This window comes from Phyllobates terribilis, unplaced genomic scaffold (assembly GCF_046119375.1).
Source record: "Phyllobates terribilis strain yellow unplaced genomic scaffold, ASM4611937v1 Scaffold_1__5_contigs__length_1240528914, whole genome shotgun sequence".
Lineage (NCBI taxonomy): Eukaryota > Metazoa > Chordata > Amphibia > Anura > Dendrobatidae > Phyllobates > Phyllobates terribilis.
Genome location: NW_027362761.1, coordinates 1,146,964,297 through 1,146,981,993, shown reverse-complemented (window position 1 = coordinate 1,146,981,993; position 17,697 = coordinate 1,146,964,297). Strand labels below are relative to the sequence as shown.

At 44.6% G+C, this 17,697-nt stretch overlaps 1 protein-coding gene across 1 annotated transcript in view; it reads left to right on the top strand.

Annotated features, from left to right (window-relative positions):
- MAN2B2 (mannosidase alpha class 2B member 2) overlaps nt 1–17,697 on the top strand; it is a 51,395-nt gene that overhangs the window by 10,744 nt on the left and 22,954 nt on the right. Inside the window, exons 7-14 of the mRNA XM_073648106.1 lie at nt 1,950–2,145; nt 2,873–3,063; nt 5,214–5,367; nt 6,173–6,294; nt 11,773–12,038; nt 12,746–12,937; nt 13,667–13,919; nt 14,073–14,183. Of these exons, the coding sequence (XP_073504207.1) occupies nt 1,950–2,145; nt 2,873–3,063; nt 5,214–5,367; nt 6,173–6,294; nt 11,773–12,038; nt 12,746–12,937; nt 13,667–13,919; nt 14,073–14,183 (1,485 nt within the window). The remainder of the gene's footprint in view (nt 1–1,949; nt 2,146–2,872; nt 3,064–5,213; nt 5,368–6,172; nt 6,295–11,772; nt 12,039–12,745; nt 12,938–13,666; nt 13,920–14,072; nt 14,184–17,697) is intronic.

Below are 17,697 nucleotides of genomic sequence, written 5' to 3'. Positions count from 1 at the left end.
TCAAAAACACACAAAGACTTCACTGTGGGTCACAGGTGTCGGCTACTACTCCTCCCATCAGCATACGACTGCTGCTGCTGACAATAGTGAGTGGAGCCGCCGTTGATGGGAGCTGTCATCAACCGGCGTCTGTGCTCACAGTGAAAAAAAAAAAGTTAAAATAAATAAATATTAAAATAAAAACCCACCATATACTCACCTATCCGCTGTAATCCCGAATGTCCCATGGCGTTCAGATCACCTGGCAGCATTCTGCACTCTATACACAGACAGGAGCGTGCAAGCTTAATCTTTAAGCAGCAGTGGTGCCGTAAGTGAGGTCACTGGAGCTCATCCTCTGATTGAACTCCGGTGACCTCTCTCCCTCAGCTCAGCGCTATACACTGACACAGGAGTGATTACACTCCTGTGTCAGTGTCAGCCTGTTGTCCTCTAGAACACTCAGATCAGTGATTGCTGATGTGACTTCTCTAGAAGTGACCCAGATTTCCGTGGGACAGTCTGGATTATGTCATCACATTGGACAGGTGAGGAATATAGTTGTTTTTTTATTTTTATTTTTTTTATAGTTGACAATGGCTTCAAATGGAATGGGCGTTAGGTGAGTATTTTTGTTGTTTAATATTTTCTGTTTTTTACAGGGGACAATGGCTTCAGCAGATTAGGCGTTCGGTGAATATACTGTGTTTTTTATTTTTAAATAAATTAAACTATGTGGACTTTTATTTCAAATAAAGGATTTATTTCAGGCTTTTTGTTTATTTCAAGACCTTTACTATGGGGTTAGTAATGGGGGCGTCTTATAGACTCCTCTCCACTACTAACCCCTGGGCTTCATGTCAGCTGCTAATACAAGGCTGACATGAACCCCAACTCTATTATCCCACTTGCCACTGCACCAGGGCAAATGGGAAGAGCGAGGCTATGCGCCAGATTTGGCGCATCTTATGGATGTGCCATTTCTGGGGCTGCTGAGGGCTGATATTATTATCTTCAGAGGGGGCCAGTATCCATGGCCCCTTCCCTGGCTATTAATATCAGCTCACAGCTGTCTGTTTAGCGTTTGCTGGTTAGATTTTATAGGGGAACACTATGTCAATTTTTTTCTGGGGTCCCCCTGTAATCTAGCCAGTAAACACTAAGCAAACAGCTGTGAGCTGTTTTTAATAGCAGGGAACATTTTTGGCTAATGGCCCCTTCCCTGGCTAGTAGTATTAGCCCCCGATGGCTATCTTTCCCTCTGCTGGTTATGGTTATGTTTTTTTTTTATTCAATTCTTCATTTTATTTCATTTATAAGAAATCCCATGCCCACTGTGCTTGTTTTTGACGCTGAGAAAACTCACCAACAGCATGCCAATTTCTGTAGCGGAGACGCTAGTCTCCGCTGCAGATTTTGACCGATTGAAATGTGATTAGATGCAGTGGACCCTCATTTACTGACAAAACAAGTGCGGCATTAGAACACAGGGTTTTGGATATGCTGCATCCTGATCTTGAGGACATACCATAAAGGCTAAACAAACAGCTGTGAGCTGTTATTAATTGCCAGGGAACATGTTGGCCTAATGGCCCCTTCCTCGGCTAAAGATACCGGCCCTCAGCTGCCCCAGAAATGGCACTTCATATGGTAATGTAATTAGGTGTCGCTGACACCAAGTGCTAGGTTTAGTAATGAAGAGGTGCCAGCCTTTAAGTTTATTGAAATGACAGTGAACATTTAATAATAATAAATAAGAATTACTTCCATAGCACCAGCAGATTTAGCAGTGGCTTACATTGGTATGTATATCACCAGCTGGACATGTCAGAAGACTTGTATATAGATGCAGGTTTGTTTGCAGCGTAGAATACTAGTAATTTGCTGATCTGCCGCTACATTTATATGCCCTAACTATGGCCTTGTTGAGTTTTTTTTTTGTTTATTGGTTTTCATGATTGCCGTTGCAGGGGTGCGACAAGCAGTTTTTCAACTCTTCTGTCCAGTTTAATAACATGGATTTACTGCTGGATTATATAAATAGTCACACAGAGTTTGGAGTGAGCGTGCAATATTGTACTCTTGGTGAATACTTCAAGAGTCTATACGACAGGAATATGATCTGGGAGGTACGAGGCAGTCAGGATTTCCTTCCTTATTCTTCAGGTGTGTTGGAATTCCTTCAACTTTACTGATTAGTAGGGATGAGCGCACCCGACCGAACTTAAGTCCAAAGTTCAGTTCGGGCACCAGAACTCTACCTGAACTTCAACCAGAATCTGAACCCCATTGAAAACAAGGGGGACCCAAACATTGGATCTTTCTTTCTTTCTTTCTCATTGGATCTTTCTTTCTTTTTCTTTCGCTCTCTCTCATCTCTATCTGTCTTCTCGCTATCTCTGTCTTCTCGCTATCTCTGTCTTCTCGCTATCTCTGTCTTCTCGCTATCTCTGTCTTCTCGCTATCTCTGTCTTCTCGCTATCTCTGTCTTCTCGCTATCTCTGTCTTCTCGCTATCTCTGTCTTCTCGCTATCTCTGTCTTCTCGCTATCTCTGTCTTCTCGCTAACTCTTCTCTTCTCTTTCCCCTGGATCTCCAAACATTGAAGTGGACTTCCGGGAGAAGTCCATATTTGGAGCTTAGCCCTGGGCATTTAAGTATCCGGTACGAACCCCAAACTTTTAAGTTCTGATTTGCTCATCTCTACTCATTAGGTCATGAATAGATAAATGTCAGATGGCCCTTCTGTTTTTTTGGCGAGACTACCATCTACAGTGTATGGTTTGACCTTGTTCTCCCCTCACTGTAGATGTTAGTAGACGTCATGAGTGTTTAGCTTAGTACGTATTGAACGTACATATAATAGATGACAATACGATTGTTTTAATTTCTAGATATATTTCAAGCTTGGACTGGATTTTTTGCATCCCGAAATGTCCTAAAAGGTGTAGCACGCAGGGCCAGCTCGCTGCTCTATGCGGGGGAGTCTGCATTTACTCAGTATCTGATGAAATATCCATCTGGAGCAGTGTGCAAAATGTGGGCACTGGAACAACTGCAAGCTCTCCGGTGGGCCGTCTCCGAGGTAAAACTGATATTTGGGTATGTGCACGCTGAGTTATTGGAGCGGGAACTTTAAGTTTTGAGGAGTTTTGCATTTCCGATGAGAAGAATTTCCGATCAGTTTCTTCTCCAAAACCTCATAAACAATGTGTGTGTGCACATACCCTTAAAGGTAGTTTCCAGCTTCCGAAAACACCTGTCTTCAGGTGAAGGTTGTTGTAAAATAACAAACTTTACTTTACTCTCCAGGGTCTGGAGCTGAGTCTCTTACATTGCCCTCAATGCCTTTTATTGTCTGCAGTGCTGATGTCACGTTGACAATGCTGCAGCCCATCAATGAGCTCAGGCACTATGAGCAAACCGACTCGTGTTGTCTACTTGGACAGAGCCACTGAACTCACTGATTGGCTGCAGTGCTGTCTACTTGACGTCAGAGCTGCAGACAATAATAGACCCAGGGAGCAATCGCAGAAATAGCGATTTCAAACAAACTGTATCTGGGTTTGGAAGCCTAAAAATTGTGTGACCAAGCAATAATGAAAATGTTACATTGATTTTAGAATCCACAACTGTAATTAAAGGCTATGGGCACCTTTTGGCGTCAGAAAAAATATTTAGAAAATGCTAGTAGTTGTATTTAGTATAAAAAAAAAAAAAAAAAATGCGCAATCCCCTTTTCTTTCTTTTATTTTCATTCCCCTTCACATGCAGTTTGCAGCCTGCTTCTAGTCTTCAACCTTTGTGTGTTGACGGTGCTGCTGCCTTCACTAGCTCTCTTGTGTCTGCACAGATTCATTTCTGGAGTTATTTGCCCACCTGCAGCTTATGAATGATGATAGTGGGGCACTCGCCACTTAGCATTAAGAATTTCTTTATTGTGGTTTCACATAGACAACAGGGAATGTTGTGACAGATTTCTCTAAGGCTGCGTGCCCACTATGCGTTTTTCAAGCGTTTATGCTGCGGAATTTCCGCAGCGTAAACGCTTGGGAAACGCTTGGTAATCCGTCCCCCATGGTTCCCAATGACAAGCCGCAATGTCAATGCCCATGCTGCGGATTTTTCCGCAGCGTTTATGCTGCGCTCAAAAATCCGCAGCATGTCCATTAATTTTGCGAACACGCAGCGTAATCGCCGCCATTGACTTGCATTGGACCGCGTGACATCCGCATGACTACATCTGCACAAGCGGATATCACACGGTTCAATGTGCGGATGGTACCCAGGTCTGGAGGAGAAGAGACTCTCATTCAGACCTGAGTACCATAGTACCTGTAAAAAAAAAAGAATAAAATAAAAAATAAAGATTATATTTACCTTCTGGCGGCCCCCGCAGCGCTTGTCTTCCTTTGCCGGCAGATCGCGAAGGACTGTAGGACCTGCGCTGACGTCATAGTCATGTGACGGCAGGTCCTACAGTACAGGGCACCGCGATCTCTTGGCAGCCAGAACGGAGCGAAGCAAGACTGCGCGGGCCATCAGAAGGTAAGTATAGATTTATTTTTTATTTTTTACCATTCTTTTACAGTCACACTATATGAATCCATGCCGTTTGCATGGATTTATATAGTGTGACCAAGTTGACAAGCACTTTCCAAGTGATGCTAAAATCGCTTGGAAAGCGCTTGACACCCGCATGCGGAAATGCAAGTGAAGAACAATTTCACATCTGCATGTATTTGGCAGGAAAAATGCATGTACAATCTGCATGCGTTTTTTCTGCCAGGGAGATGCAGAAACGCTGCAGAAATTTTCTGCTTCATTTCTCCATCGTGGGCACATAGGGTAACAGACGTTTTACGTGGATATCATGCTTCCTCTGAGCCATGACAGCTCACGTTACCACCTCCCTATATATTATATAAGGAGGTAGTGACTTAATTTGTAATATAATATTATATAAGGTGGTAGTGGCATAAGCTGTAATATATTATTATGTAAGGCTGTAGTGATGTAAGCTGTCATGGCTCAGAGAAAGCATGATCATCACGCGAAACGGCTGTTAGCCAAGTTTGTCTCAACAATTCCTGTTATCTATGTGGAACTGCAATAAAGACCTTTTTAATGCTTAGTGGTGAGTGCCCCTTTTATTTTTCTTTCCCCTTGTTTAGTTAGTGATATGTGTATTTATAAGTTGATAATTACATATAATATTTGGGCTCTGCTTTAAAGGTCCAACATCATGATGGTATCACCGGTACCGAGTCTCCAAAGGTCAGAGATATGTATGTGGCACATCTACATCAAGGAGTAACTGGTGTCCGAAAATTAATGAAAGCCGTCATTACAGACCAGTTCGGCTATGAGAAAACTGAAACTCCAGAAGGTATTTTAATTCTCATCATATACAAACTAATTTTACGAATGCTGCTACATGACAGATGAGTTGTAGAGAAGAGGGCAGGGTCTTGTATGGGAGAGTGATGGAAGGGTAACTAAACTTAAAACTTAGAAAACTTTTGACATGTTTAGCCAGTATTGAACTATTAATCAGTTGGGTCTGAATCCTCCAACATTTGTTGAGACAAAGGAGAAAAGTCGCTCAGAGTGTGACTTTTGCTCCTTTGTTTCAGTGATGGGTGGGGTTCTCTAGCTTCGGCGCTCCCACCGATCAGACCTTCATACATGTCAAAAGTTTTTGAAAAGGTTTCCTTACCCTTAACATGTCATATCTATGTTATTATAACCTCAAAACATATATCAGATTCCACCAGACTTCTCTTTAAAGACATTGTGAAGAATAACTTGTAGTACCACAGGGTGCAGGAAGTCCTAGTATACCATATATTGCACACTGGAAAGGACCTATTACATCTTTTTTGCAGTTTCTCTGTATTTTTGATGGTTTTCTCACCCCAGCCACTTTTGTGGTCAGGATGGGGCCACAGTGTTCTGAGAATGTATGTGCAGATTATCTACTTCATGCGCCATAGAAAGTCTTTGTCGTCATGTCATGTAGACAGAATCAGTATATACTTTATATACTCAGCTTGCCTGGTACTATCTGATACAAAGTATTGGAAGAATAATGAAGACATAGAATATGCACCCTGCTGCCTGTACTAGGAAATTTTTTTTTAAAATGTAGAAAAAAATAGTTTAATAAATACCTTCTTTTATGTGTCCTACAGGTCTCGTACATATTACTGTGTATAACCCAGTGGCATGGAACATCACCACGTATATTAGCATGGCATGGAATATCTCCGTCACAGAAGTGTATGATGAGCTTGGCCAAATTGTGCCAGCACAGGTACGGATCCTCCATATACAGAATGATTAGATATATAACAGCTGGACTGCTCTTATACCTACAACTACACATCCAGACTGCTACTCTAGGGGGCGCTCCAGGATGCTACTCTAGGGGGCGCTCCAGGATGCTACTCTAGGGGGCGCTCCAGGCTGCTACTCTAGGGGGCGCTCCAGGCTGCTACTCTAGGGGGCGCTCCAGGCTGCTACTCTAGGGGGCGCTCCAGGCTGCTACTCTAGGGGGCGCTCCAGGATGCTACTCTAGGGAGCGCTCCAGGCTGCTACTCTAGGGGGCGCTCCAGGCTGCTGCTATAGGGGGTGCTCCAGACTGCTGCTATAAGGATTGTTGGATGAAGCTGTTGATGGCAGTCCTAAAAAGAGAACCTGTGTGCATGTGCAGTATTGTATAATTAAAGATAGTAGTAGAAGGCTAAGTAGTCAAACTGGTTACATCCCAGCAGATGCACAATTTTAAAATTGTAAATCAATTGGTAGTCATGAAAAAAAACAATGTACGATGGAGTGTCATGTAAAATAATGTAGTGGTAGAGGGCTGAGTAGCCATATTGATTAAAACACTGCATATGCACGTAGGTATGTACGAGAAATACCATCAATAAGTGAAGGAACGGACATAAAAAGGCAAACAGTTCTGAGATATATTAAGGAAAGCAGAGAGTCTAGATCACATGAGATAATTATCCCCCTCTACTCCTTGGTCAGGCCCCATCTGGAATACTTTGTTCATTTCTGGGCTCCACATTTTAAAAAAGACATTGAAAAACTGGAGCAAGTTCAGAGAAGAGCGACCAGGATAGTGAGCGGACTGCAAACTACAGTATAGACCAAAAGTTTGGACACACTTTCTCATTTAAAGATTTTTCTGTATTTTCTTGACTATGAAAATTGCACATTCACACTGAAGGCATCAAAACTATGAATTAACACATGTGGAATTATATACTTAACAAAAAAGTGTGAAACAACTGAAAATATGTCTTATATTCTAGGTTCTTCAAAGTAGCCACCTTTTGCTTTAATGACTGCTTTGCACACTCTTGGCATTCTCTTGATGAGCTTCAAGAGGTAGTCACCGGAAATGGTCTTCCAACAATCTTAAAGGAGTTCCCAGAGATGCTTAGCACTTGTTGGCCCTTTTGCCTTCACGCTGCTGTCCAGCTCACCCCAAACCATCTCTATTGAGTTCAGGTCTGGTGACTGTGGAGGCCAGGTCATCTGGCGTAGCATCCCATCACTCTCCTTCTTGGTCAAATAGCCCTTACACAGCCTGGAGGTGTGTTTGGGGTCATTGTCCTGTTGAAAAATAAATGATGGTCCAACTAAACGCAAACCGGATGGAATAGCATGCCGCTACAAGATGCTGTGGTAGCCATGCTGGTTCAGTATGCCTTCAATTTTGAATAAATCCCCAACAGTGTCACCAGCAAAGCACCCCCACACCATCACACCTCCTCCTCCATGCTTCACGGTGGGAACCAGGCATGTAGAGTCCATCCGTTCACCTTTTCTGCGTCGCACAAAGACACGGTGGTTGGAACCAAATTTCTCAAATTTGGACTCATCAGACCAAAGCACAGATTTCCAGTGGTCTAATGTCCATTCCTTGTGTTCTTTAGCCCAAACAAGTCTCTTCTGCTTGTTGCCTGTCCTTAGCAGTGGTTTCCTAGCAACTATTTTACCATGAAGGCCTGCTGCACAAAGTCTCCTCTTAACAGTTGTTGAAGAGATGTGTCTGCTGCTAGAACTCTGTGTGGCATTGACCTGGTTACTAATCTGAGCTGCTGTTAACCTGCGATTTCTGAGGCTGGTGACTCGGATAAACTTATCCTCAGAAGCAGAGGTGACTCTTGGTCTTCCTTTCCTGGGGCGGTCCTCATGTGAGCCAATTTCTTTGTAGCGCTTGATGGTTTTTGCAACTGCACTTGGGGACACTTTCAAAGTTTTCCCAATTTTTCTCACTGACTGACCTTCATTTCTTAAAGTAATGATGACCACTCGTTTTTCTTTACTTAGCTGCTTTTTTCTTGCCATAATACAAATTCTAACAGTCTATTCAGTAGGACTAACAGCTGTGTATCCACCAGACTTCTGCACAACACAACTGATGGTCCCAACCCCATTTATAAGGCAAGAAATCCCACTTACTAAACCTGACAGGGCACACCTGTGAAGTGAAAACCATTTCCGGTGACTACCTCTTGAAGCTCATCAAGAGAATGCCAAGAGTGTGCAAAGCAGTCATCAAAGCAAAAGGTGGCTACTTTGAAGAACCTAGAATATAAGACATATTTTCAGCTGTTTCACACTTTTTTTGTTAAGTATATAATTCCACATGTGTTAATTCATAGTTTTGATGCCTTCAGTGTGAATGTACAATTTTCAGAGTCATGAAAATACAGAAAAATCTTTAAATGAGAAGGTGTGTCCAAACTTTTGGTCTGTACTGTATATGTCCTACAAGGAGCGATTAAAGGATCTGGAAATAAGGTTGCAAAAAAGAAGGCTAAGAGGAGACTTAATAGCTGTCTACAAATATCTGAAGGGCTGTCACAGTGTAGAAGGATCATCCTTATTCCCATTTGCACATGGAAACATGAGAAGCAATGGGATGAAACTGAAAGGGAGAAGATACAGATTAGATATTAGAAAAAACTTTAAGACAGTGAGGGTGATCAATGAGTGGTACAGGCGGCCACGAGAGGTGGTGAGGTCTCCTTCATTGGAAACAGAGGCTGGACAGACATCTGTCTGAGATGATTTAGTGAATCCTGCATTGAGCAGGGGGCTGGACACAATGACCCTGGAGGTCCCCTCCAACTCTAACAAACTATGATAAATAATGAGAAGATGGATACCTAATCAGTCATAGAAATAACCATAACCATGAAATATCAGTAAATGAAAAACACAGCCATCGAAAGATCATATGCATACACCCACCCGAAAAACACACCCAACTTGCGATTCGCTGAGGCTTCACCTGGGGCTCCACACTACACATCCAGACTGCTGTTATAGGGGGACTCCAGACTACACATCCACACTGCTGTTATAGGGGGACTCCAGACTACACATCCACACTGCTGTTATAGGGGGGCTCCACACTACACATCCACACTGCTGTTATAGGGGGACTCCAGACTACACATCCAGACTGCTGTTATAGGGAGGGCTCCAGACTACACATCCAGACTTCATTTACGATCAAAATCTCCTTTTTAAGGCTTGTCCAGGACTTAAATATTAATGAATTATCCTTAAGATGCAAAGTATGAGATCTCCACCAGTCAGCTGTTTGGAGATCGTACTGCTGCCAGAATTACAGTGTATAGATCCGGGACACCACACGTCTCCACATTCACTGTAGTGAGAGCAGAGCTCCATTACCCGAGAACATCCAGTATATGGAGCAATGGTGTCCTGACTCTGCAATCAATTGAACGGTGGGAGTGCCGGGTGTTTGGCCTCTGTCGATGTGATACTGACATCAAGATCTAAGTCCTGGATGACCCCTTTTATGCTGGAATCCCTGTGTCTTTATGAATTGCTTTTGACACTATTATTTGTGAGAGTCATTCTGGATTCGTCATAGATCGCACACTGACCATATCATGTCAGGGATGATTTCCAGCTTCCTACCACATAAATCAACTTTCTTTTGTGAATGTCGCACTTCTTCATTTAGGGCTTACAGTCTGCAGCTCCATAACCTACATGTCTGCTGGAGTTTATCAGTAGAAACGTTCATTGATTCAGAAAGAGGTTTTTGTTTTTTCTTTGTGGAGGAAGATTTGTAATAAATCTGTGGATGGCCATAGTAGAGTCAGCGATTGATCTTTTAGGTATGTTCATATGTGCAGTATCCACAAGAGTCATACCTGTATTCGGGACGTGTTCAAAACTTTGTTTTGATGTTTTTAAATGGGTTCTATCAGCAGATTTCAGAATAAAAACTTAGACCTGTGGAGGCTAGTGTACTTGCGTTGGGCGGGATATAACTGCTTTAGGACAATGTTGCCCAAAATTCTATTCTCAATATGTTAGTGAAATACTGGAGAAATAACCACTGCAAGAATGGTGAGGGTAAGCATCACTTCATTTTTGGGCACATGGCAGCTAACAACGGCTCTGAGAGCAAGGTCAGACGATTGTCTAATCTTAACCGGTCTTCTGTTATGAGATGGCCCCATTAGTGGAAGAGTTTTGTCAGTCAGTGTTCACACCATGATCTCCGCTACTTACCCCCTGAAATGCTGCAATTAATGCTGATCAAGGGATTCAAAGGGAGAACCTAAAGCGGACCTCCTACTTATGTTACAGGAAACCTCTGTGATGCTTGTTTAGGCCCATGCCTAGGACCTAAAAGACCCATTTATGAGCAGTAGTGTCATGTAACCACTGCAGCCACTGATTGACTGCAGCGCTGCTGTTTCAGCCACTTGTAAACAAAGACTAGGAAGATTCAACTCTGCATCTGCAGGGAAAATAAGACGTAAATAGTGTTTTTTTTTTTTTTTTTTTTTACTAATAAAGTAAATGTTTAAAAAGTTGGATAACCCTTTTAAAGTTTGTCTAAAGTTCTTCTGTGGTTAAAATTGCTAAGTGCTTGAAGAAACGAGCAACTTTGTAGTTTACTACTCATTAAAAATCCTATTTGTTCTGAAGAATGGAGGAATTTTTAACTCTGCAGTCCCATAGTCTTGTGCCACTAAGCTGCTCTAAGCTTTTATTATTTATTTATTAAGTTTGCTTATATGGAGCCGTCATATTCTTCAGCACTTTACAGACATTATCGCTGTCCCCATTAAGCCTCACAATCTACATTCCTTATCAGGATGTCTTTGGAGTGTTGGAGGAAACCCACGCAAACACGGGGAGAACATACAAACTCCTTGCAGATGTTGTCCTTGGCGGGATTTGAACCCAGGTCTCCGTAAAGCAACAGTGCTAACCACCGAGTCAGCCTGCTTGTGCCGTTCTGAAGCTGGTTGGATCCCTGGAGCCTCCCCTCACCTATGCTTCTCCGTTGCTGCAGAGACAAAAATGCCTCTGCTGGCAGCCTGGAAAGCACTCAATTTGGACCCGCAATACAACTATGCCATGGAGTAGAACTGTCAGTATTTAGGAGTGCACCGCCACTGGCAAAGAAAAGGGGTCTGGAGCAGTGCGCTCCTGAAGAAGTTGTTGAGAAAGCTCCTTTAAGAGGTTAAACTGCTCTAGCTACATTTCTTGGGTGACGGTATTTTTAAAATTGAGTATTAAAATCTATAGGCAAAAAAACGCTTAAAGTTTGATCTATAAGAACTACTTAGGTTCTCTATTATATCCCAAATGACAGCCATTTCTAATGTTTGTGTCTGTAGCTAATGCAGTGTGGAAATGATCCTGAAATAATTTTCTCTATTTGTGCTTTCTATTTCTGGCATTAATTCCATGTGGCCTCATCTTTTTATTGTAGATTCAGAACTCCAGTGATCCCGGACATGCCTTTGACTTGTATGTACTTGTGGTCCTGCCGGGTCTTGGCTACAGGCGATATTCTATAAAGACAGAGAATGCTGAGCCCGGGAAGGAGACCATGAATGTGGGACGACAGGGGAAGTTTTCTAGAAAGTTTTCAGTTAACACTAAAAACTCCAAAAAGAGGATGATGCCTTTGTCCAACGACTGCTACACTGTATGGATAGACCTGGACACGAACATGCTTGTCGGCGTAACAGATAGGTGAGATGTTTTATATATTGCTAATTTTAATGAGGTTGTCTAAAATGTAAAAATAAAGACTCTTGATTTGTCAAGCAAGTCTACCAGCTCTAAACTAAAAATTGTTTAATTTTCCCTGCAGCGCCACTACAGGTGAAGGTAGGAATTACACAGTATTCATGCAAATCAGTGGTTTGTTTGTGTGATGCAGGGCTGGAGATGAGGATCCTGAACAGATGACACTCCATATTAATTGACAATTTTCTAGTAGGCCATATGAAAATGGGTCTTCTATACTGGACAATCATGTGACTTTACCTCAAGTATACTTCTGGCCACATTCCGACTAGATGTGTCCAGCCTCGTTCAGTACATTTGCATTGAGTGAGGCCACGCACATCTAGTTGCCACATGACCACATGTATTCAATCCGCATACTTGCTTCACCGGGGAATCCTGACAGCATGCAGTGAGCGCGCTGTGAGGATTCACTAGTCTGCAATCACTCTAAGGCCGGACAACCCTTACAAAGCTTTGTGAATGGAGTCTTAAACATCTAATGTTGGATTGATCTCATCTTCATGGGGGGTGCACGTGTGATGTCCCACTGCCATCTTGAATATATTTAAAAAAAAAAAAATCCTAGGTTTGTGTCTTGCAGATAATCAGATTGCTCCTAACTTTTGAATCACTCCTTATTAATTAATATTTATTATTATTAATTGCAGGGAGAGAAATGACACCGTTCAGATCAGCCAGGAATTTTTGGAATACCATGCGAATGGGGATACTGGTGCTGGGCCAATATCTGATAACTACATGTTTTTTTCGAATGGAAATGCTGTTCCTGCATCAAAGTCCGTGGGACTGGAGATTGTGACAGGGAAACTAGTGACAGAAGTGCGACAGTATTTTTACAGGTAAACGCTTCGAGACAGTTATGTAGATGGAGGCCGCGTTATCTTTCAACTTTGTGTCAGACGAGCTTTGTAAAAACAACAACTTTTCCTTTCTTTGTAAAACTTAATAGCTTTAAATGCAAACTATATTTTTAGGCTTTTTTTTTTTTTAAAGTTGGTTGTGTTTCATCATTCATCTTGGGAAATCTTATGCCAAGTAGAGTTATACGGAAGGACAGAGCTCTTTGTGGCAAGGTTTGGTCATCTAGGACAGAACGGTCATGGTTTCTCTTCCCACCACACCCTTTCTATGACCCATGGGTCAGTTTCCCACTCTTGATAACCATGTAAATTCTTTAGATAGTTGTCAGATGAATGATGGTTTGGATTGATCGCCCGTTATCACTGACGACTCTCCCATGCACAGAAGCGTAAGCTTTGCCAAATGCTACCGTATCCTCTGTGGTTTCCGCTGTCAGAGGTCTCTGGCGGTGGCTTATCTCTTAGAGAACAAAAGTATCGGCAGTCCGAAATCAGACGTGCCAGATCCTTATCCAACAGATGATGTCGGGGGGGAGGTGGGAGGCCTCCATACACATTAGAACTGGTTGATATTGGCGGGTTTGGCTGATGTTAGGCCAATTTGTATCTCCAGTGGCCACGTAGCAGCTGCAACGCTTCGACACTAGGCCCCTGATCATTAGTGAACAGATCGCACATATAACTAGTGTTTTATCATTCCCATTACAGAGATGTGACCCAGCAGAATTACACCTATGCCATATTCTCCAGACTCTACCATGTCCCCGATGGCTATGACAATACACTGACGTGTCGGCCCATTGAGCAGCAGTACACAGTTGGCCCCCTGGAACTCAATCGTGAAGCCATAATCAGAATACAGACCAATCTTCAGACCAATAAGAGGATTTACACGGATGACAATGCCTTCCAGATGCAAGAAAGAGAATTCAAGCTATATGATAGTAATACAGTGGCAAGGGTACGATGGCGGATGCAACCAGTACCCGATGTAGCTACGTTCCTTATCAATGTCACATCTCTGTCTGTACAGAAGAGCAAGGTGGATTGACGAAAGTTATTCCAGATACCTCACAACTTGTTTAAAGTTTTTTTTTTTTTTTACATTTTTTAGAACTATTACCCAATGGTCCGTACAGCATATATTGAAGATGAGAAGACCAGACTCCTCCTCCTGGCTGAACGGTCACATGGAGTCTCCAGTCAAGATAATGGTCAACTGGAGGTATGATAAAAAACTTAAAGGATATGTCACCAGGTCAGAAGGGATCAGTTTTTCTTCTTTTATTCCTCCTGCCTCCCTGAGTATTCTGGTTTTCTCTATCCCTTCATTGGGGGACACAGGAAACCATGGGTGTATGCTGCTGCCACTAGGAGGCTGACACTAGGCAGAAATAAAAAAGGCTAACTCCTCCCCAGCAGGCTACACCCACTGACAGGGAGAGAACTAACCAGTTTTTGCTTCGTGTCCAAGGAGGCAAGACATGGGTCTGCGCTCAGACCCGTCTCTACCATCTTGTTGTGTTTTACTAATGATCTTTTTCTTTCAGATTCAGTTTGTGACTTCGGGCAACAGGGTGTAACAGCTCACCCTGATTTCCCACCTTTTGGGACAGAGAGAACAATGTGGTGTCGCCCACATCGTCCATTCTCTTGTCTAACAGGCAGGACCCTTTCTTCCCTCCAACACCTCAAGCGTGTCTCGGACCTGCTCATGGCGGACGGTCCTGCCCCCCCAGCCCCCCAGCCCCCTCCTCGGAGCGGGCCAGGAGGAAGACTGTGGTCACTAGTTAGTGACCCTCCACTCATCCAGGGTCGACACAGTCTTCTGCACCGTCTGGGACCAGAGACGGTGCGGGAAGGAAGACACAAGGATCCCAGTGACCCCCTTTTTATTCCCGGGGGCTCCTGATGCCGTCTTCAGAACTGTGAAGAAGGAGTCGGGACCACGTCTGGATGCAGGTATCCCTCCCTTCCATAGCTCCCTGTAATTGGCGGCGGGGCTCCACAGCAAAGACACATGTGTCTTTCCAATAAATTTAGACCCCGGCTTCGGCCCAGCTCCATGCTCCGCTTAGGCCACTCCACCTTCTCCCTAGCCTATCATAGCCGCGGTGCCTTCCCCGCACCTTTTTGAACCAATCCTCAGGGTTTTTACTGTCTTCTCAGCGCGGGCTCTCTGCGCGCCCTTTTTGGCCCCGCCCCCCTCCATTCCCGCCGTCTTTTTCGATGCGACTGCAGAGGCATCTCTTATGCACAGCCCCTTCTACAGCTTTCCTGATGCTGCCTGCCCGAGCCACGGCATCCGTACAGCTGCCTGCGATTCCTGGTTCGGCCGGCTGCAGCATCCGTACGGCCACCTGTGATTCCCACCACTGTCCTGGCAGCGACATCTGTGCAGTTGCCTACCGGCCCGGTCTCATCCCTGACGTCTGCATCAGCAACGCTACCGGCGGGCCCCAGCTCAATATTCCTTCGGTGGCTTCCAGCATATCTCCAGTCGCAGCTCTCATCTGACTGCGGCCTCACAGCCCCGGCCTCAACATCCGTGTGGCTGCCTGCTGCCCCGGCTCAGCTCCGGCTGCCGCGTCTGTGCGGCTTCTGACTGGCCCGGTCTCAGTCCTGACCGCAGCTCCAGTACCTCTTCCTGCGGGCCTCAGCTCCAGCCGCAGCATTCAGGTTACTCTGGACGCCTGCAGCTTCTAGCCCGCTCGCCACATCTATATACCTGTCTGTGGATCGCAGCATGTCTCCAGCCGCAGTTCCCATCCGTCTGCGGCCTCACAGCCCTGGCCACAACACCCGCGCGGCTGCCTGCCGACCCCGACTCAGCTCCTGCTACGGCCTCCGTGCGACGGCCTGGGCCCCTACCATAGTCTCTGCCGCGACATCCATGCGTCTGCGGACGCCCACTGCTTATATATATGCTCTCCACTCATCAACACGGCTGTCTGTGGCTCTTAGCATGACCCAGCCGCACCACCGGTCTATCTGCAGATGCCTTTTGCCCTGGCTTGGCTCCAGTCACACGTCCATGCACAGCGAATGCCTACAGTCCCCGGCATATTTTCAGGCAATATTCGTCGACCTCTAGCTGGGCAACAACAGGGTCTCCACACAGGACCAGGTAGGCCTAGTCAGCTTATTCACAACCATATGTGGGGCATCTTATTCCATCTCAATAGTGTTTGTGAGACACTATCACAAACCCATTGTGTTTGCGGGGCATCTCATTCCAAACCCATAGTGTTTGCGGGGCATCTCATTCCAAACCCATAGTGTTTGCGGGGCATCTCATTCCAAACCCATTGTGTTTGCGGGGCATCTCATTCCAAACCCATAGTGTTTGCGGGGCATCTCATTCCAAACCCATAGTGTTTGCGGGGCATCTCATTCCAAACTCATAAGGTGTTTGTGGGCATATAGTTTTGTAGACCCCAGAACCATAGAGCCTATATATAAAATTGCCATATATAAATATATATATATATTATAAATAAAATACAAATGAAAGGTGCTCTCTCTCGTGCAGGCTCTTACTGCAGAACCCTAGTGTTTCAATCATCCCTGACTATGAACTGTATGGGTTTATGGACCTCATCATTCCAGAACAAATGTCCCTGCTCTGACGACAACCAGATTCATATAAGTCTCTCAGGAGACCCCCGCCGCCAGGGATGAGAGCGCACCCCCTCCTCAGAGTAGGTTGCCTCCCTATTTCAGTCATACTGACCTAACCAACGCATCTCAGTCTTTGGTTGAGGTCCTCTTGCGGCTAACTAATAATCCATCCGACTCTGCAGCTCTGATCAGTTCCTCCTGAATTAGACGCATGCAGCTATGACGAACCTTGCATAGGTCCTAGAAGCGGGCGCATCTCAGTCTTTGGCTAAGGATACGTCCACCTCTGCAGCTCTGATCAGTTCCTCCTGAATCAGATACTCGCAGCCATGACCGACATTACACAGGTCGAAAGAGCGGGTTCACTCCCACTCAACATCTGGACCACCATCCAGGTTCATTTCCATGATTCCCACTCCTCTCTCCCAGAGGTAGTCTGGGGTCTGTCGCTGATCCCCTGCCATTTACATCTTGACTCTTACGTTACAGGACATGATGCACAGCTGGTTAACAGCTATCAGCAGACTTAATCAGGAGGACTACCTCTCCCACAGAGCCCTCGGTCTACCTCCAGAACGCTAGACGATTCATCCATGAAGGTTCCATCAGAGAATCCCCGCAGACAGGGGAGACTTTCAGGATAAGGTATCCAGATCAGGTAACATTCTGACATCCTCGTTCCTGCAGCCCATTTCCTCTAAAGGATTCCTCGGATACTGCCTCATCTCATGGTACTCCCGTATAGGTATATACAGGAGCCGCACTCCCTGTGCCTAGGGATAGGATTATCAGTTATGTACCGTAACCCGTCATATTCGGTCTGCTCCTCTACAGTCTATAGTAGGGATCAGGAGCAGGGTGTTATATTACCACTGCTATTTATGGACAGACAGGCCATCATCCACACTTACCTCTGCTACAGAGAGTTACTTATGCGTCAACTGTCTGTTATGTTCTCAACATCCTGCTGTAGGTCAGACCCATTAGTCCTGTTTCCCTATGGCAGATATTCTCTTCTGCCCACAGCCACATCTAGGGAAAGGTTACCTATATTAACTATTACTGGCTCTCTTGACTGTTATCCATAGCGGATCAGACCTACTACTTTCCTTATCCGC